The sequence below is a fragment of the Coloeus monedula genome (assembly GCF_965178545.1).
Source record: "Coloeus monedula genome assembly, chromosome: 3".
Lineage (NCBI taxonomy): Eukaryota > Metazoa > Chordata > Aves > Passeriformes > Corvidae > Coloeus > Coloeus monedula.
The window spans coordinates 31,324,746-31,345,650 of NC_138783.1; the positions used below are offsets into that span (position 1 = coordinate 31,324,746).

A 20,905-nucleotide genomic window follows, 5' to 3' on the forward strand; every position below is an offset into this window, starting at 1 on the left:
TATTGATAACCCCCCTATGGCAGGCAGGAATTACCCCTTTTTAGGGCAAAGAAACCAGATCCAGCAATTTCTAGAGCTCAGCTGGTAGCCAGTCCCCTCTCTAACAGCACCAAGGTGGCTCACAGGTTCAAGGGATGCAGAGCTGCATCCGAGTTGGTGTTTGCAAGTCACTGAGGCTGCCAACATACGGTGCTGCTTTCACAGGGTCTGGGGCTGAGCCTTAACAGATGTATATTGGCAAAGAAACTGCTCATGGTCATTAAGCCAAGGAAACCAGTAGCAAGCAGAGCAAGAGCAGGCTATTTTCAGATGCCATTGGAGAGAAGCCAGACCCAGAGGGTTTAGGACAGACAGAGGTAGAAGTAGGGAATATGGCCCATGTTTGGAGAGGAGGGCAGGAAGAGAAATCTGGCTTTATAAAACCCACTCTACAATTACAGAAGCGATGCTGTCTGCCCTGAGGACTGGTATTTCTGGACAAATATTCATAAATTTTCCCTCAAAGCCTAACACAGGCTACAAGACCAGACTGCAAATGTTTCCCCAAGGCAAGGACTGGACAGAATGCTGTGGTGACAAGAGGCATTTGCCAGTTTTGCCCTGTTTAATGCTCTTAACTCTAAAATAGGGGGAGGTTCCTACCTTCCAAAGAGTCGGGTGAGGATTCATTAATGTTTGTACCAATGCTGTGTTTATGCTGAGAGGTAGAGATTGAGCAGCTTCCTTTTAACCTTTGCACACATTTAGCGCATCTTGAATATGTGTAAATATATTTTTGCTTTACAGTTTTAATCATTTTATTTACATGTCAAACTAAAATGTCAAAAGGCTGCTTGTCTGCACAAGTACAGCTCCATTGCCCTCAGTGGAAAGACATTTTTACTGAGATTAAGACTAAAGATTAAAACTTCGTAACATTTTTCTGACTAGCCCACATATAGAAGTTGACACCTGGAGCAAGCAAGGTATCAGAACATACATCTGCTTCCCAACACTCCTAAAAGTAGCACTTGCACTTCTCTTTGTGACTGAAGTGGGTGTATTTGTATTAGAATAGCACCTTTTTTCCTGCCACAGTTCCTACCTGGTCACAAAATGTCTTGAATCCTTAATGGTACAAAGATCCTGCTAACTGAGGTTAACTGAAGTCGATGTTTTGAAACAACAGGTGTGAGTTTTCCAATAGCAAGCAGTTCCAGTTCATAAGCCATCAAGACAACTTAGGCTTTATTTAGAGAAATCAGGTACCATTTTTTAATATTTTAAAATTTTTTTAAAGTTATATCCTCAGATGAAGTCTTCATGTAGCTACTAGACTCTTATTCCTAAAACACTAACAAATATCTACTCAAGCCAAGGAGGTCAGCCTTACCATAGAGGTGCTAACACAATTTAAGTCAACTGACAAGCAAGGAATGGATGTAATTAATACAGGATTAGTAGTTCAAAGAATTAGAAATGCTCTACTCTAAAAAAACCTGGCCCAGGCTGAGGATAGCAATCAACTGCATGAAAGAGCTGGTTCAGCGGTTGGATATGCCACAGCAGCTTTGTGGCAAAAACCACCAAGCAGCAGAGGGGCACTTGCACTGAAAGGTAGGAACTGTTAAAGACACGAGGACACGACTGAGAGACTTGATGAATTTTTCTCATTAAAAACTCACCAATTTGGCTACCCACAAAATGTTAAAGCACTTAAAAATAACCAAGTCACTTTACACCACGATACTGTGGAAAGCAAACTTGGGGATGCATTAATTTTCTCTCCATCTTTCAGACACCTTGTGTCTAACATTGCAATATAATAATTTGTGCTTCAGAGCTACAGAATAAGACGTGGAACAATCTCAGACTTCAATGTTAAATAGATGTTATTTGTTCAGGGCTTGTTTTGTAGAGCCTGAGGATCTGTAACTCCCTGGGGACTTCAGCAAGTATCACAGGTGCTCAGTTTATGTTCAAGCTCACCCCTTACATCTGCCCCCAGTGTTGTGTTGTGACTGTGTGCCCATGTCTTCAGTAAGGGATCTCAAAACGGGAAAACATTTCAGCTTATTGACATTCTGAGAAACCAACACAGCAGGACCTGGAATTTGACTTTGTTAAAGAACAAGGACATACTTAATTTTTCCAGTATCTCTTCATCTGACATTTTTGGCTTTTTCTTTTGCTTCTCCGTGTTCCTGACCAGCATGTCGGGTGCTGTTGTGCTGTTTTCCGAGGGAGAAGAAATAGGAGAGGTGGCCACATCTCTGGTAGGAGGAGGAAGAGGGTCTATCACAGAGCGGGTGTATATCTAATTTTGTTGAGAAAAACACACAAGTCAGGTGAAGATTTAAACACTTCTATTCATCTTCTTTTTATTGCTATTGTTCTTGTTGTTGCCAGGGATGCATTTCTACAGCTACTTTGTTAGCAACTAACATCACTAATCAAGGATTAGTGATTAATCATTAATCGTGCCCCCCCCCAACTAGGCAGGTGACAATACTAAGGTGCTCTGCCAGAAGGAGTGGCTCCCACTGCATCCCTCCTGCTCCCTAGAAGGGCTCAGCATGCCATGCAGAGGGACAAAGTCACAGTCAAGGCCTGACTGTGGTTGCAGCAGTGAGGGCTGAACAAAGAATTTCTGCTCACAGATTTGGTGTGTTCAGGTCGCGGAGCTATCACAGGGGGTGGAGCTGCATCATCTTCATCATCCTCATCTTCAGACACTGAGGGTACTGCAGGGGTCTCAGAGACAGCCTTCACATTCTGCATGGAGTTGCACAAATAGCAAAAATCAAAACCCAATCGCACGTTGTAAACAAAACCACAAACACTGGATTAAGCTCTTAACAGAGATTGCACTGAAGCAAGTGCAGAAAAGCAATAATCAGAACAGGCTGGAGAGTTACAGTGTCCGAAAAATTCAAGGCCCAAGGTTTCTGAGTCTTCATGGGAAATGGGTGTGCAGTCCAGCACTGCCTGACACAGCTGTTCAGACAGAGCTCCTCATCTGCCTGACTGACAGCAATCCCCTTCCCAGAAGACCTGGGCTCTCTCACTGCTTCCCCAACACCCACACAGCTGCCCAGCAAGTTTTGGGACACTCAAGTTTGAAAATATCTCTCCCTATTTATACTGTCTCTTAGGGTTTTTTGCGTGCTTCAAACCCTGACCATTCAGTATGAAAATTTCAGACTTTAAATGCTAGAATTTGCATCAAACTCTTAATGTTTTCTCCAAAAGTTAGGAGGTCAAGTTAATGTTGCCTCTGGTATTATGATCGAGAATTAATTAATGTGAGATTTTGGAAGCAGAATCTGGCAAAATCTTTTCAAATCTCTTTTAAAATCACTTCCTAACATAAAATTTAATGGAAAAATAGGAATGATTTATTTTTTTAAAAAACAGTTGTAAAGGTGGATAAAAAATTATCTGGAATTTTCTGCAATACTGTGATTAGGAATGAAAGTAACTTTTAAACTTATACATTTAAAACTGGATTTGAAGTTCATTACATTCTTTACACTACAAACATTTCGGAATAAACTTGGTGAGGTCCTCAACCCACTAGACCAGTTCTGTTTGTGCATCATCACCTCCCTAAGAGTGGCAGGGGGAAAAGTATTAAAGTCCTCAGAAAGAGGGGGAAAGCAACACAGTATTTCACTCAGCCTAAAATACTTGAAGTCATTATCATCCTGACAAATAATTGTCAAAATGCACTTGACATGACACAAAAGCCTGGCCTGTTAAAAGCAACACGGAAAAACTATGCACTGGGAGTTTCCTGAATATCCCCAAAATTAAAGGTTATCCAATGCCCTCCCTCAGGTTATCTCAGTAGACTGGTAACTACTGCTTTAACAGGATTTACTTAAAAATCCAACCTCAGATATTGAAACTTCTGAGGACTGACATACAGTGACATACAATAATGAACAATGGCAGAAACATTTTCCTTTTCTTTTTACACAGAGTCCTAAATGATCAGATCTGAATAAGCTGCCTTTGGAAGGGAGAAGAACAAGCCAATTCTATGTAATGACATGGCCATGAGAAAACAAGAGATGAGGGAATTGTGGGGTTTTATGAACTATCTTCAACTGAAAGTTTTGTTTCTTCCATCTCACAGGCACACACAAAAATTTATCACATCTCCTAACAAAGCAAATAGGAGTGGTGCCTGCCCTGGTAAGGACTGAGTAAAGGTCAAGCAGAGAGGAGGAGAGCCTTTTATTTCCTGTTCTGCTAGAGATTAGTCTGGTTAATCAACATTAGCTTTGGTAAATCAGACTTAGTAGTTAGTAAATAAACTTTATTATATCACAGATGTTTATAGAGACATAAAACCTGACAGCAGAGTGGTTATCAAATTCTAGGTATAGGAGAAGACCAACTTCTATGAAAACAGAGCTATTTCTATTAATTAATTCACTAATTTGCATTCGCTAAAGATCCTACTTCTGTCCACTTTACTCCCCATCAGTTGGAAAAAAAAAAGTGAAAGGAGCATGCCTGTTTTTATAAAGATGTATTCACTACACAAATATATATAGTTCAGATTTTAAAACACTAAGCAAACTACAAGTTTACATGTAATTAACTGGTTTTTTGCAAGTTTTTCTAATCCCCAAACTTGAGACAGAATGTGAGTGTAAGGCTTACCAATGTATTCAATGAATTGTAATCCTCTGCTGATTTATCTGAAAGACAGGTAACAATGCCATTATAAATGAGTTATAAACACAGCAGCAGTGGGGAGAGGAGCAAGGGACAAGCTGTCTTTAGAAAAGGCAGGAAAAAAGGCTGCTCCCAAACTTAGCTTCCTAACTCCAGCTTCCCAGAACCAGCCATACCCTGGCAGATATAGGAACAGAGGGTAAATAAATGCAGACAAATGCAGGGGTCACGAATCCCTGCTGCAGGAGGGTGGAATTGCCCAGAGCAAAACCTGAATGAATATGGTCCTCCTTCCACATACACAAAATATTATCAGTGGACTAAGTCAGCAGCAGAGGCACTGCAGCTGGCTCCCTCCTGCATGATGTTCAGTCTCCGATGCCTAAACTTCCTGCAAGAGCACAGAGAACCCCACAAGTCAACTGGTGGGGTCTATCCAGGCACTAGTGGGGAAGATTTGCGCTTTTATCCCTGCTCGGAGCCTTCCTAATTAGTACCAGATCTGGTGACACGGTTCTATCCCCTTAAAAGAACCAAAGTAGGGGTTAATATTTAGAAATTGCAAAAATTTAGAGTTGCAGTTGAAAGGGAGGAGTGGTAACTGCAGATGTCCTTCAGAGGGCAGGTAATCCATAGAAAGAGGCACAAAACCTTGAGAGTTTTGACTTTTAGAGGAACTCAGCCAGGAATTTTCAAGCACCCAGGCAGCTGAGCCATATTCCTCAACCATGGCACATGGGAGCAGAGAGACTCTCACCCCAAAGACACAAAAAGCAACATCCACACCCACCCTGCAAACTGAAACCGGTGCAAAATTTAGCTGCCTGTTTTCTCCAGGGATTTTCATCACTGGGAGCCCAGCCCCAGCAGTCTGGGATCTGTTTTCCAGATGCTGGCTGTGAGCATCAGAAACATATGTGTTTGGGAGGCTTAGCCAGTTGACTGGCCTCCTCTTTTTGCAGCTATGCTGGGCATCAGGATTAACAGAATGGAGAGACTAATGGAGAGTTGGACAACACAGCCACATGAGACCATCACCATGTACCTGTGAAACTCATGTACTTCTGGCTGTTGGAGATCTTCTTGGAGTTGTAAAACTCCAACACATCCAGCACTGCCTGGGGGTTCTTCTTCTGTTCTGACTTGGTGATGTTGGAAGTCTGCAGCAGACGTGCCCATTGCTCTGGCATTCCCTGTGGGAAGAGGCACCTTGTTAACACACAGTTGGCCTAACGTGGTCCACAAAACATAAGCCCACTGTCACAGTTCTGCCCCAGCTTTTGGAGTTACACAGTACTGTGAGGGAAACAGGGAGAAAAGAGGACAGGAGAGGAGAGGAAAGAAAAAGAGGTGGTGAATGTGTGCCTCCCTAGCCACTGCCTGTGTTACAAATCACACTTGGGCATGTAAATGTCACTCTGCTCTTGGGTGACTCACATGTCCTTTGCAGACCAAAATTCAAATACCAGAAAGGAGAAGACTCAATTGCTGCAGTTCAGGAAAAGTCTCAGGAAAAAAAACCAAAACAAACAAAACACGAAATCCTTTATGCACAGGTATACACATACGTATATATACACCCTAGAAAGACTATAGAAGTAACATACACTGCATAGCCTCCAGCACAATGCACATGCAACACTCATTTGGGTCTTCTGGTAGCACTAGAGTTCTTTGGTAACAGCAGTGTGGTGCCCATTGTAACCAGAGCTGGGAAAGCAGAGGTGTTAACTTCACATCTCAAGCTCCGAATTTCGGTATAGGGACATCATTTAAGCCAGAAAATAAACACACCTGGAGAACAGCCAGACTTAAGCCTTTCCTCACCAGCAGGGATAACAGTTTGTACGGACAAAGAGGCAGAGATCGGGATCCATTAGCAATGACATTATAATCCTCCCAGTTCAACAGGATGGCTGGATACACCCCTCAGGTAATGCCCCACTGATGCCTTGAAGCCCTAAGGCATCAGCACTGGCACACATGGGGTAACCTGGGCAATTCTAGAGGCTGCCATGCAAAACACAGCTGTACACGTGATTCAGGGTAGGGGAATAAAGCCTCTGAAAACGCACCATATTACAGACAGGTAGAAACACCTTGCTCACAAACAACTTCTGCTGCTAGGAAATACTCTCTCATAACCAAAATAAGAATAAAAATATGATGATGATGAAATACAACTCTGTCTTTACAGTATTTTGCATGTCAATAAATGAAAAAACCCACAACACATAAAAGCATCTGACATTTAGCCTTAGGGCAGCACATGCATATTCTGTCCTAAGTAGTTGTAGACAGCTGTGGGCCTCCCACAGGAAAACTCCCAGATCCCCAGTTGGGGGACACAGACTATGCTGTAGACCTATTTCAGCTCTAGAAGAGGAAGGGAGGGGAAGAGAAGGGAAGGGAGGAGAGATATACCATGTTTAGCTGACCACAACAGCAAAAAAAAACAGGAAAGGAAGAGTTTGCTGGCAGCCTGATCTCCTGGGATGTGCCAAGTTTGACAGTCTTTCAGCATGGATTAGTGGGTAACCTCTGCAGATGTGTTTCAAATGAGATCAAACTAGATGATGGTAATAGCCCTTCCAGCATAAAAGATTAATGGGCCCTGGCTCCTCCTAGCAATAAGCTAAACCACACAGTTCCCTTTTCCTCCAGATTCGCTTACTGTGAATTCTCCCGTGACTGCATCAAACCCCACATGAATCGTGTGTTCAAAGTCTGAAGGGAGGGAGATCTCCGGCCGCTCTTTCTCTTTCTTCTTATTGGCTGCAAGAGACAAAAACAACAACAACTAAAAAGTCCATAAATGCATCAAGAATTAAAATCTCCTCAATAGCTTCTAATTCACCTATACAACCACCCCCTCCACACACTTTTGCTAGTCATAGGATTTCAATCTGGAGCAGAGAAACACCAAGTTTAAAAACTTTGTTTCCTCACTTAAGAGAAGCTACAGAGAAGGGACAACAAAAATACCTGTAATACAGGACAAGCATAAGAGAAAGAAACTGATATTTTCAGTATGTAAAGTGTCAACTAGTATGTCTAGACTCAACAGCATGAGACCTATTTACTCTAAAATAGCCACTCAAACTTACACAGGTCAGAGTCAAAAGCTCCACAGTGGCAGTAAGTGGAAGCCAGTCAGTTTTGAACACATTTTTTTATTTGTTGTTTTAAGCAAGTTAAAAAAAAAATATTATGTGCTTTTAAATGTACACCTGCCTCTCACACAAAGCTAGGGACAAAATTAACTACAAATACTGCTTAGAAATTGCTTTCTTCATCCTATTTCCTCAAAAGTGTATGAAGAAACCTAAATATAATGTGGGCTTCTGCTACAAAATCTTATGAGCAAAAGCTCTTCTATTTTTATTTGCTCACAAAATGAATTAAAGGTGGTTTTAATAACCAGCTTTGAAGACATGAGCAAGACAGCAGAATCTGGCAGGTGAGGCGCAGAAGTCATAAAGAAACAGGGAAGGAAATACATCAAAGCAGATGCACCCTGCAAATTTTAAACTGAGGTTGTCAAACAAGATTATCATTATGCATTGGATTCAGTTCATCCATATTCATTATGTACTAAGGGCTCCACCTTCCTTTTAGTATTTGTTGTATTCAAAAATTGAGATTAGTTTAAGGAAGAACCACATTCTAGTTGGCTTTGCTGCTGCTTGCAATAAAATGAGTGAAGCCAGGAGAAGGTGAGCAAACCACTCACGTTTCCCAGCCGCTCCCCTTTTTTATCCAAAGCCAAACAGAATTTGTTTTGTGGCTGACATTCCCCAGCACACTTTTGGCAACACAGATGCCAAACCCCAGGTATTTCAGAAGCCTGCAAGGCTAACACTCAGAGCAGCAATTCTTTAAGACACTGCTGCAGTTGGCTGTGTAGAGAGGCTCAGGGCTGGCCCCAAAGTACTGAATCCCGTTTCCTTCAGTGCCAGCTCTGGCACCATTCTCTGTATCATTACAGAGCTACAGTTGTACAGAGTAATTTTGGAGAAAGAAAAAGGATCAGATGCTCCATTTGGGACATGAAGATGGAACAGATTGTTTTTGATCCCTCTTTCAAACAAAGGGGATGGGGGAAGCTGAGTCGCAGAGGAGCGACAGAGCTGCCAAGGGGCAAAGAGCCATGCTGGAGGAGCCATCCCTGAGAAGGGAGCGAGGAGGAGACAGGAGCAGCTGCTGGTTAGCAGATGGTGAGCATCTGCAGCACAGAGGCCTGCTGCACACAGCAGCAGTGGATGGAAAGAAATAGGCAAAGAAGTGCAGGGAGTGCCATCAGAGGCACCATATTCCATAGGTCTGCCTGCAGGATCAGTCCACTTATCCAAGCCAAAGAGTGAGGTGCCATCTCAGCCTAGAAGCCCATTGCTCAGGTGAGGAAGAAGAGGACACCTCTACCAGTGCCGCTGTGCAGGAGTTCCTCACGGACAATGAACACCCACACATGGTCCAGGGCAGCTGCCACAGCAGAGTTGAACACATTCCTAAAAAAGCTTAAGGGCCTTAAGTCGTTATCCAGAAGTCTTAGGCATTTTTTTATTTCTACATTGAGGCAGATCTGACAGATCTAGAAGCCTAAACATTATTAAACCATTAATAACACAATTGCCTTTGTAAGCAGATATTTATGTCATAGCAGGTGGTGTAAGGGAAAAAGAACTAAAGAGATAGGCACTCCCAATATTGCTAAACACTTAATGTCCCTTTAAAGTGATTGCATTATCCTTGCAATAAGCTTAAAAGACTTGAAGAATCCTAATTTTAAAAAAAAATTAAAAAGAGAAATAATATAATATATTTAAGACAACCTGCCTACCACCACCAAAGGCTTCATTCCCACAAACACCTCACCACCTCTTCATTCATAACCCCCCTTTTCAATGCTGTTACAAGAGCCTCCCATAAATTTTCCTTATGATGCTCTGGCACCTTGAGCTGCTACTGTGAAGCATGATGTCTGACCATGCAGTGAGCCATCCTGAAGCACACTGAGATGAGAAAGGTCTTGACCACTGCTAACATGGAGTAAAGTTCTCCCAGTCACCATGGGAAGGGCTCCTGGTTGCTGCACACTGTCACCTTGTGGGTAAAACCTTGCCTCTGTTTGAAGCTGCAGCTGAGCTCAGCAAAGCTCACAGGAGCTAAGTGTGCCCCATTCAAGCAAGACTGATATCCTCAATTAGTCACTGATGAGTCCCCTGAGCCCAGGAAAACTCAAAATGTTCCCAAGTCCTGCTGAAAGCAACAAGTCACACAAGCTCTGCTCTGAGTCCTTTGGACAGGACCCATCCCGTATTAAGCCAACAGGTTTTTTAAGTACTGGGTTTGTGGTTTAGGCTGGGACAGAGGAAATCAGGACTTCAAATTACATCCTAAATTTTGCAGGCAGAGCATGACACCTCCAGAGCCACCTGGCAAGGGGTATAGCTCAATGCATATGTGAAAACATGCATGAGGCGCTGGATTTATGCCCCATGTGTCCCTCACACAACACCTCTGTTCATGCACAGGGGTAGCACAGATTTGCTCAAAATTAGTTTCCTCTAACTGAATGGAAACCAACTTCTCTTTTAATTCAGCCAAACAAGCAAATAACACCCAAATTATTTCAGGCACAAACCAAAGAGAAGTGTCTGAACACTGAAGAATTTCCCTACGTTTAAGCAGCATGAAGCTCTAGGACTTTAGCTCTCTTCATAAAAGACTAAAAGAGACTAAAAGAAGTTTTCTAAGATGGAAATCAACCAATTTGAAGTGAAGGTGATAGTGCTAAAGGAATTTTTTGCTCGACAGGAATTAGAGGACAGAAGCAACCATTCTCGTTTGGGCAGGTGTATGGCAACAGAAGGCTCTGCTGGGCTTGGCTAAACAAAAATCTCTCACGTCTTGAAGCATCTGCCATGTTGGCCAATCTTCAGTAAACATAGGCATCTTCAGATCAGTTGCAGTCTGTCTGCTGATTTTACCCAAAACATTCATTTTTCTCCTCGTTCGTAGTTCTCCTTCATAATCCAATTCAAACTAGCATTTCAGGTTCTACTTTTTTTATTCTTTTACAAGTTTCAGGTGACTTCTTTGATCTCTGAAACAGTTGATCCCAGAGATTTAAAAACTCCTCTCCCTTAAGTAAGCCAACACAAAAATCCTGCAGCTTTTTTAGGATTCATACACACAATGGCAAGTTCCAACCAGGATCCAGCAGACTTTTAACATTGAGTTCACAGGTTTCTGGATTGCAGGTTCAAAAACCCACGTTTGTAAAACAATCCAAAGTTGCCAAAAGTATCAGCTAAGAATAATAATAATAATAATCATCATCATCATCATAAATACTACAGTATTTTGTAGAAAATGATCCACCACTTTGCTTATTTAAATTAGTGAAACAATCATTTCAGTTAGTCTTTTCACTAATAAAAATTAGGAGGCAGCCTCCCTCCTGAAGTCCAGGGAGTTGAAGATATCTAGCCTTGATTTAGTTGCCCAGTGCTTAGATACCATTGCAATACAGAAAAAAAGCTGATATATTATGAAGAGGAACTCCAAAAAAATAGGTCAGATATAAAAAGAACACAGCACATATTAGGGGATGGAGAGATTTTTTTTCTTGCATCACTTCAAAAGATTCATGAGAGAGAGGTTTTCTAAAATATCCTCGTCCTAAAAATTAGAATTTCATGTACAGTTCACAGTTCCTATCTCTTTTTCCATCTGTTACAGTCCCTTGAACATGAAAAAATTCCTTCAGTTCGCAAGAAATATGCAAGAATTTTCAGTGACAAATTGTTCTTAAAAGCAAGTAGACAATGCCTGACCCAGACATGAGAACAGAGTAAATGGCCATGAGGTAAAATATGACAGGTCTAGTAGGAGATTGCATGTTAGTCTTGTATATCTCAAATTATTTGCTGTTTAAAACAACAAAACAAGCAAAAGACCTCCCTCTGCTCTCCACCAAAGGAGTTGCCAGTGCCAGCTTTATTGGCCAACTTGTAATTGGCACAAAAATTTGTGATTTTCAAGACCATTATGGACAAGTCAGGCTGGGAAGTAACAGAGCTAGTCCCAGAGTTAGTCCCAGTTTTCATGAACACTGTTCTCATAATTTATGGGAAAAGCAAAATAAATTCTAAAAAATCTGCAAGAAAGGGGGCCTAAAAGAGACCTGCAGAAGGATTTTGGAAAGGGCAGGGAGTAATAAGACAAGAGGGAATGGATTCAAAACAACAGAGTTCAGGTATAGATTAGGTATTGGGAAGAAATTCCTCACTCTGAGGGTCTTGAGGCACTGGAACAGGTTGCCCAGAGAAGCTGTGGATGTTCCATCCCTGGAAGTGTTCAAGGCCAGGTTGGATAGGGCTCTAAGCAACCTGGTCTGGTGGAAGATATCCCTACCTTTAACAGGAGAATTGGAACGAGATGATCCCTAAAGTCCCTTCCAACCCAAATAATCCTAGGGTTCTATGATCTTATGAAAATAAAGTGAGACGGATTAAATGTGATAGGATTAATCATTAGAAAAAACATATCTACAGACTGTACCTTATGTACCCTGAAAAAACCAAGACAGATGTGCAGGAAACAAACACACAAGGTTTTCTAAAACCTCAACCATCACTAAGCATCAAGGGCTTGACTATGTTCAAGCAGAGCAACGTTCAGACAGAAGGTTTATTAAAAGAGATAAAATACTGTACTTTTATCTCCTGGCAAAATAGATCGGTAAAATCGATCCTTCCTCTTCTTTTCTTCTGGATTGGGAGGCAGAGGTTTTGAGCCATGGTTTAAAGTCCCAGGATCTTTGCTGCCCGATCCAATCATAGTGCTGGTATTTCTCATTGGAGGAGCAGGTGGTTTGTCTTCTGTTTCAACTCCATTGTTAGACATCTTCAGCTGGGGAGGCCGTTACTGGGAATTGGAAAAGAAAACAAATTAGAAGCCTTATTTATTTATTGTAGACTAGAATCACACACTATCAAGTAAATCATTAGCAGGTATTTGCAGACGGACCTGCAACCTCAGTCCAACCATTAACCCAGCACTGCTGTGTTCACCACAAACCATATACCTATATGCCACATCCACAGGCTTTTTGAACACTCCCAGGGATAAGGATAGCAACACAAACGCAGCACAACAAGTTCTACTCAAGCTCTGAATTTTTTCCCGTTAATAAGACTATGTTCAAGCATTTGAGTTGCTGATCACTGAGAAAAGCCTATTTCAGGATACAACCACTTCTCAAGCAAACCATGGAGCTGACATGCAGGGTGGGAAGGTAAATATAAGGTAGCAAAGAGTAGGGATGCCTGAGAGGAGCCAACAAGTTGCTGAGTTCGTAACACTTCTCAGATCCCTGCTAGTTCTCCTAAAAAACACGTCAAAAGGTTTGCATCAGTCTCCAGCACAGCACAATACAGAGACTGGAGTTTGTACTCAAAGAGTTTTGATGCAGCCACTCAGGCTCCTTTGCTAAAAAGCTGCTGAGAGGGTTCAGAGGCAGAGGTGGCCAGGAAGCCCTGAGCTGTACCCATGTCACCTCAGATGCAGTGCCACAGCCCTCGATCGCGCCAAGCCAGCCCTGGCCTTTCTGCAGTAACAGCACACTTCAGAAGCAACTCCAGGAAGTTGATTGCATTTTGTTCTGTTGGGAGGGTCAAACAAAACTAGATCCCCAACACACACTTAAATCCATAAGTAAATAATCCCTGCTGTGCAGATTTAAAGACGGAAGCTTGGGAACAGGGTAATAGATTATTCTGCAACGGCTAACTTGTTCCACCCAAATGAGATCAGCATTGCTCCGGACACAGCCTGGCTGCAGCAAGATCCTTCTGGAAACTGGAATTCATCTGCACTATGTTTTCAAAAGTAAGTTGGGAGTTAACTGCTGAATAAAGACCAAAGTGGGAATGGTTTCTGTTTGGGTGGAAAAAGCAATTCAACAGCTTTACCAATTTCACAGGCAGTAAGGGCAGATGTTTTGCTCAGGGAGAATTACAAGGTGGCAGAAAGTCAGAAGCTGTTTGCTCTCTGCAAGTGAGAAGTCTAGTTACAAAGCTGAGAGCACTGCTGACTGCCAGGGAGCCGCTTTCCATAGGCTGGACTCAGTGGGACACTGAGTCACACTCTAGACAGATCCCACCACCATACCACAGTCCTATGGCCACACAGCACCCAGCCAGCCTCCAAAGTCTTCTTCAGCCAAGCTACTGATCCTCAGTGTAACTGGCAAGATTCAGACCCAGAGCACACTGCTCTTGCTGCTGTGGGGAACTAAGGCAGGCAACCACGGCCCACAGAAGTCACTCGGCAGCAATGCGCCAGATTTTGCCAATAGCAGGTTTCCCTGTCGCCTGCCAAGCCATGGCTGGCCTGCAGCTCCACCTCCTCCTCCACTTGATTGATTCCCAGTTTCTTCACACTTGCCCTTAAATGGGAGGGCTGGCAGTGTTGTACACCCTACAGGGCTTTGGGCAAGTCTTCACACAGAGGGAATCTTGTAAAAGGACTGACCCCAGTCCCATCTTCCTTCCAATATCGCTGTGCAATGGAATATTAAATGACACACTAGCATTTGGGGATTGATTTTAATGGTGGGACAACTTTGGCATTTGGGAGGGGTGAGGGGGAAATTAGCTGTGCACTTGTCTGGGCGTGTCCTTGCATGTGCCCTGTGCATGTCCCACCACTCATGCTTCAGCCTCATGCCATTCTTGAGTGTAAGACAGAACAGAACTAAGTGACAGCTGGAGTGCCAGCCATGAAGTGGTTGGTGCAAATGAGTAGTCTCCCTGCCTAAGCAGTGGAAAAAAGTCTAAGCTAAAACCCAACCGATAATTTCGGCAGCCACTGCTGCACATGTACCTTATGAAACACAAAAATGCTGAGGCCTTCCTGATGGGCTTTGCACATCACAGTGTCAGTGGCTGGAACTGAACTGGCACAACTAAACCATGTGAAACAACATAAGCAGCAGTGTCCCATAGGAGATGCATTCTCTGCATTGATCTTATTTAACTACCAGAAAGCAAATGCCAGGAAGATGCTAGGAATATACTGCAAACAGGGAAGCAGAAGGAAAAGGAATGTTAGCAGCTCTGTGCCTGCCAAACAGACCTCCCCAGGAGTGGCACCACATTTGCTGCTCTAACACCCTGGTTTACCCCCACGGGGGTTTGAATAAAGGTGCATCCAAAGATTCCCCCACCACCCAGACTGCCTGGAGCTGCAGGCATGGCTGGGATGCAGACTGACTCATTTCTGGGTCCCTCTCCCACTGAGCAGAGAAGTCAGTAGGTGAGAATTGGTGTTTCTTACCTGCTGTCAAAGGCAAGGGGACAGAGTAAAGTTTACTAAGTTGGGGAATGGATGCAACATCCAACTGAAACAGAGCAGTATGTGGCTCCGGGCTGGAGAAAAAGAAGTGAGAAGAGGAATAAAAAAACCCCCCAGATTGCAGGCAGAGGCTGGCCTAGTGCTGGGGGAAAGAAAAAACATAAGCAAAAAACCCCAAACAAAGACTCCAAGAAAAATCTCTGGATGTCAAGCATCCTCCCGCTCAGTTCCACCAGCGCAAAACCCCAGGGACATCTGCTCTCAGTTTCTTCAATACAAGAAAGTTTTTCAAAATCCCTCAGTCAGAAAGGATAGTGCACACATGAATTACTGTTTTACCGCAGGGACAGAAACTGGCAGTACAAGCTCTTGTTTATCTTACATGATTCCCTGAATGAGCAGGTAACTGCTGAGAAGTTACATAGTTTTACAAACAATATTGTTTCATACCTATTTGATAACTGCAACTTTGCTGTAGGCAAAGCCTATAGTACACCCTCTCATTTTCCCTCCATCACTCAAGCTCCCAGACCTTTCTCTTCATCAAAGTCTTATGTTTGGAGTTACATGAGCTGTTTGGAGATGGTGGAGTGAAAGAAATCCACTGATCCACAAAACTAAGAGGCTGATTCCACAGAAGTTGTCCCCTGTAATAGCAACACTAGAGGGTTCCCAAAAGCCTTGTGCCACTACATAAAAGGGAAACCAAAAACCTGCTAAGTGAATCCTCCCACTGCAATACAGAGGTCAAATGCAACATCATTATACTTGCAACTTCCATTGGCTTCAAAGTAGGTGGATGAAACCCTGTCCTGACAGAATTATACCCCCAGTCAGAGCTGAGAGCTCAGAGCCATGCCAAGTGGTTACAGAGGTAGCCATCTCCCTCACTGCAGCCCAGCTGGCTGTGCAAATTCTCTTCTTCCTAAAATAATCTCCTGCCAATTCACATTTAAGCAGGCTTTAAACAAACCCCCTCGTGTAGGCGCTGCTCAGATTCAGAGCGCCAGGCAATCGCTTCCCCAGCCAGCAGAACATCAGCGCTAGGCCGCTGAAATGAGTCACTCTGCTTGGCACAATCCCTTCCAACAGGAATGCAAAGCATCACTGCACTGAGTTATTTCCTTCTTCACACCAGCACGACTCTGCCTTGAGAAATCCATCTTAGGTTTCCACTGTGTTATTAAGTGAACAGTGGAAGCAATGAAACAGCACATGAACTTTTCAACCAGAGTCAGATGAGGGAATATGTTTTAGCTGCAGACACAATTATTCTCAACTATTGTATCTATTAAAACACCAGCACTCAAACCAAACCCCATAGACACCACTAGGAAGGCATAGCCGTGATGTAGGACTATTGCTTCTGCAGACATTTGGGAGCACTGGAAGTTCAAGTTGTTTCAGCACACAGTAATCAGGAAAAGTTTTATTACATACTGCAATCTGTGACTGCTGTAGTCAAGTTATGGTTGCCTTCAATGCACCCCTGTCCCTCCCCATCAACTTTTGCAGCCCTTTAGCTACATAACATTGCCCCAGCCTCAACAGAGTCAAACAGCAAACCTGACAAACTCTCCTTTTACACCTACAAAACACTTCTGCATTCAGGAAAGAGACAGACAGAAGACAGAACATGCAGCAAGCAGAAGTACTGAACAGAAGACAGCACCCACAGGTGCCAAGAGTGACATCCAAGAGCTCAGAGTACATTCACACATGCAAAGATCCATACAGGTCTGTTGATCTTTGTTAAGAAGATATAACACAAAAGACAATTACAGAATCATTAAGGAAAAAGACCTCTAAGATCATCAAGTCTGAGCATTAACCCAGCACCACTGTCTTAACCACTAAATCACACTCTCAAGTGCCACATCTACATGCCTTGTGAATCATGCAGTTTATGCCTAAACTACAGGCATAAACTGCAGTACAGGCACAGCCTCCTGAGACATTCACCTAGCAGAGTGGGACCCAGAGGTAGGTGGGACATTCTGACCCTACTGTAGCACACACACAAGCAGAAAAAAAAAGAGAGAACAAAGACCCTCTATGTATGTCATTTTTCTTCCACTTAAATACATCATTTCAAACCTGCTGCTCCATGCTGAACTCTAAGTTTCTATCAAGCTGCTTGTGTTCTCTTTGCATTCCTTAGCAAGACAGACAGATGACTGATTGCTAAAACAGAAAGCAATTAAAAAGTCAGAAAGGCTGAAACCTACGCTACAGTAGATGCCATACCGATAACTACGTCCAATGCATACTAATTGCAGGAGTCAACATGAAAACTCATAAAAGAGCTATCTATAATTCATGCAGTCTGGCAAGAGAGTAGCTGTAAGTTACTCACTACAACTTACAGATGAATAAACTATATTAAACAAGACAGGGAGGAGGAAGATGCTCAGCAACTGCTCTTCCCTCTCTGCCTACTACCAGAAGGAAATCACATTTTTCCAAGACACTAGTATTCTGTTGTTGACAGGGTGAGGAAAAGGTGTCTTGCCCACAAAAAAAGAGAGAGATTCTTAACCTTTAATTGAGTCAATCCGGATCAGAACAAGTGTTTTACCTCTGCACCAGTATCCCTGCATCCTTCCACCCCATGGCTAGAAATTGCTTGTGCACACACAGTTGAAATCTCCTCCTCCCTCACACTGCCCTGGTGAGAAAGAGCACAGACAGGCTGTGCCCTGCTCTGCTCAAACACATTGCAAACTGCAGATTCCCTCCCTGCGTGTCACGCTTCCATGCAAATCCCATCCGAAAAAGCAACATCAGATTTTACCAGCTGGGTTTCGACACAGTATGAAAAGACAGCCATTCGTTTTTCATTACTTTACGTGGGACTGTCTGAAACACCAGTCTCGCACTGAAGGAAAGGCACCCCACACATTCCACCTGAAAAAGAGGCAAGAGGTGTCCTCTTCCTCCACCCGACAGCAGATGGGACCTGGAACACATGCTGTCACAAAAAAGGCAGCTGCAACACACACACCCCGAGGGAGGAGAGACTGGTCACCGAATTTAGAGGTGATTAAAAAAACCCTTAGAAACTGTAGCATGGAGCTGTCTCCCCAACCAGTTACTGCACATCTGAGCTCTTTGCAAGTGTGCCAATTAAACCAAAAAAGCCAAGAACCAGCAAAGCACCAGCACAGACCCGGCATTTACATGTGAACTACAACAAAAACAAAACAAAAACAAACAAACAATAAAAAAACTCCAACAAACTAAACAACAGGTTGGCATAAAGTTCAAATAAATAATTACAAAACAGCAGTGTTTGCTGATGTCTTTTTAGAACTTACCTGTTAGACCCCTGCAGGTGCTGCCAACACCTAAAGATGCAGATGAAATCAGTAAATTAAATGAAGGAATAATCACTCAACATCAGTATACACGTAGAAGAGAATGCATCCACTGCTACAGCATGGATGGGTGGGTGTGAGGAGGGGGAAGGGAGACACTCTCATGGCAGATGGCCAACTACCAGTTGCAGTCTTGCTCCACTGCCAGCATTATTTCCATAGTGCCAGACATAAAGGATCACTGACCACTTACAAGTCAACAGGAAAAGCTGGACAATTCCATGGCTTGGAAATTTAAAAGCCAAAAGTCTGGATGGTCCTTTCTAAAAAAGCCTTTAATTCAACCCCAACAGTTTAGGCTAAAGGCAAGAACTGCCAGGTGGGATTCCCTAGCCCAGATTTTGCAGGAGGACATGGACATCACTGCAGCGGGCAGGAGAGCTGCAAAATCTCTCCCTGGGCAGATATCCATGCTAACCCATCCTACTGCACAGATACACTTCTAAAGAAGAACAGACTAATTATAACCACTCGATTCCTAGCAACAGAGTTCTCCTTTCATTCAAGTTAAGGAAGCTTCTTTCTGTTTTGTTTGAAAGAATGGAGGCCCAATGTTCACCGGCTTCCACAGTGTGGGTCCATGCATGAGCACTGCGACAGTAACCCAGGCACACTGAGGGTGTCAGAGGCGCTGAGGCAGGTCAGGCCCTTTCCACCACATTAGGCTTGAATCCAAAGCCACAGAGAGGCAATGCCAGCTTAAATTGCCGTGTTTAGACTTGGCTTCAGCTGTTGCACAAATAACTGGCAGTGTCAAACAATAACCATTTCACAATCAATGCCAGCTATGCCCAAGTACCTGGAACACGTGATGAACTGCCCTTACTTGTGCTCCAGTACTCAAGCTTGGAGAACTGCAGAGGTCAGCTCTGGCTGATCCCATCTCTGGGCAGCAGCCTCCTCATTTTGATCGACCATTTACCCACTTCTAACAGTGCTTTTAAACAGCCCTAGAAAAATAAATTGCATCTATTTTCAAGGAGGAAAAAAAAATAATAAAAATCCAAGCTGAGACAGAAAGAACCAAGAGAATAATTTTTAAAAGCTCTCAGCCCACAAATCATCCTCCTTGTTTCCTCATCTCCAGAAGTGCTGCCTCCCCTCCCCCAGCTACATGCCTGAACAAGCAAGTTCGCTGTTGCAGATGTCAGGACAGGCTCCCTTTTCCAGCACAGCACAGAGCAGCCTTGGCTCTGGTTCTTCTTTTGCTTGCAGGAGGGCAGGGCTTCAACCACACAAGTCAAAGTAGTCACTGGAGTCGGAGCTTGCTAAGCAGGGTGGGAAAAATAAAGGCCTCTTATGTTAAAGCATACCCCAAAGCCCATATAAGCAGGTTTCCTGGAGGAAATGTGTGTTCCAGAGGAAATGACTAGATGCAGCATAAAGAGAATATATTAATGCACACAGTTAAACCCACCCCCACTACTCTGTGCCTAAGTTACTTGGCTCGGAGTCCTAACTCCACATTAGCAGCAACAGCAACTGAGAGCAGCCGAATCATTAATCATTCTTCCATTCAAAAGTTTCCAATCCAGAAGATGGACACAGAGCACAGGGCTCAGGATTAAGCCCTGCTATCCCCTAATGTGGAATAATTCCGTACAACGTATTCACACTTTAAATACACGTACACATTTGCAAAACCTGCCCCTTTTTAAATGGGGACATCTGTCATTTTAGCAATGGGGTTGGGGGTAAAAATATGTATAAGAAAATGAGAACATTGTCAGATCAAGTCAACAACATACCATAGGCACAGAGGACACTGCAATACAGTGGTTAGCAAAAAGCCACAGTATGTCAATAGATGAACGTTTACATGGATCTGTAAAAGCTGAGTTTTTTCTGAGGTGAAGAAACACCAAGACAGAGAACTGCAAGGAGGAAACCAACGTTCTTAAGAGCAAAACTCATTCAACTCCTTTGTTGCTGGGAAAGTAAAGAGCAAGAAGACAACCCAATTATCATTAGTGAATGAAACCATCCAAGACCCTCAATTAGACTGAGGGGAAAATGCCACAACAGTTCAGTGCTAATTGGAAATGCAAACATTTATCATCAGAGTAGTGCTTGCTCCTGTGTATAGCTCCATTGTGTTCACTGCAGCTAATGACAGTAGGAAGCCCAGTGCTCCACAGCATTTATGTAATGACTGGTGAAGCTGTCACATTCCCTTAATTGCTAGCCAGGATTTTCATACTGGCAGTAGTTTTCAATTAAATAAAATCACAAAGATTGGTTCCGTTTCATGTTGCTCTGTTAAAAGTTTTGGTTTTTCAAAGCTGGGGAAAGAAGGAGAATGAATAGTTCTCCAAAGACAAGATAAGCTCTGCAGCAAGTATGAGGTTTTTGTAGACAAACTGAATTTAGAGACAAGGAAAGCACCATCAAATACCCAGCACTGCAAGAGCTAATTTAGTATCAGTAAAGACAAGCAATTTGAGCACTGCACATAAATCTGCTTCAGGTTTGCAATGATTACTCCTTCAAGTGTGATA

At 43.2% G+C, this 20,905-nt stretch overlaps 1 protein-coding gene across 2 annotated transcripts in view; it reads right to left on the reverse strand.

Annotated features, from left to right (window-relative positions):
* PAK1 (p21 (RAC1) activated kinase 1) overlaps positions 1 to 20,905 on the reverse strand; it is a gene marked incomplete at its 3' end in the record, with an annotated part of 69,589 nt that overhangs the window by 15,704 nt on the left and 32,980 nt on the right. For both annotated transcript variants that reach the window (XM_082277688.1, XM_082277689.1), the window contains exons 2-7: positions 12,390 to 12,600; positions 7,343 to 7,443; positions 5,714 to 5,861; positions 4,654 to 4,691; positions 2,638 to 2,754; positions 2,122 to 2,296 (exon numbers count right to left, since the gene is read on the reverse strand). In XM_082277688.1, the coding sequence (XP_082133814.1) occupies positions 2,122 to 2,296; positions 2,638 to 2,754; positions 4,654 to 4,691; positions 5,714 to 5,861; positions 7,343 to 7,443; positions 12,390 to 12,579 (769 nt within the window). In that variant the 5' untranslated portion in view covers positions 12,580 to 12,600. The remainder of the gene's footprint in view (positions 1 to 2,121; positions 2,297 to 2,637; positions 2,755 to 4,653; positions 4,692 to 5,713; positions 5,862 to 7,342; positions 7,444 to 12,389; positions 12,601 to 20,905) is intronic.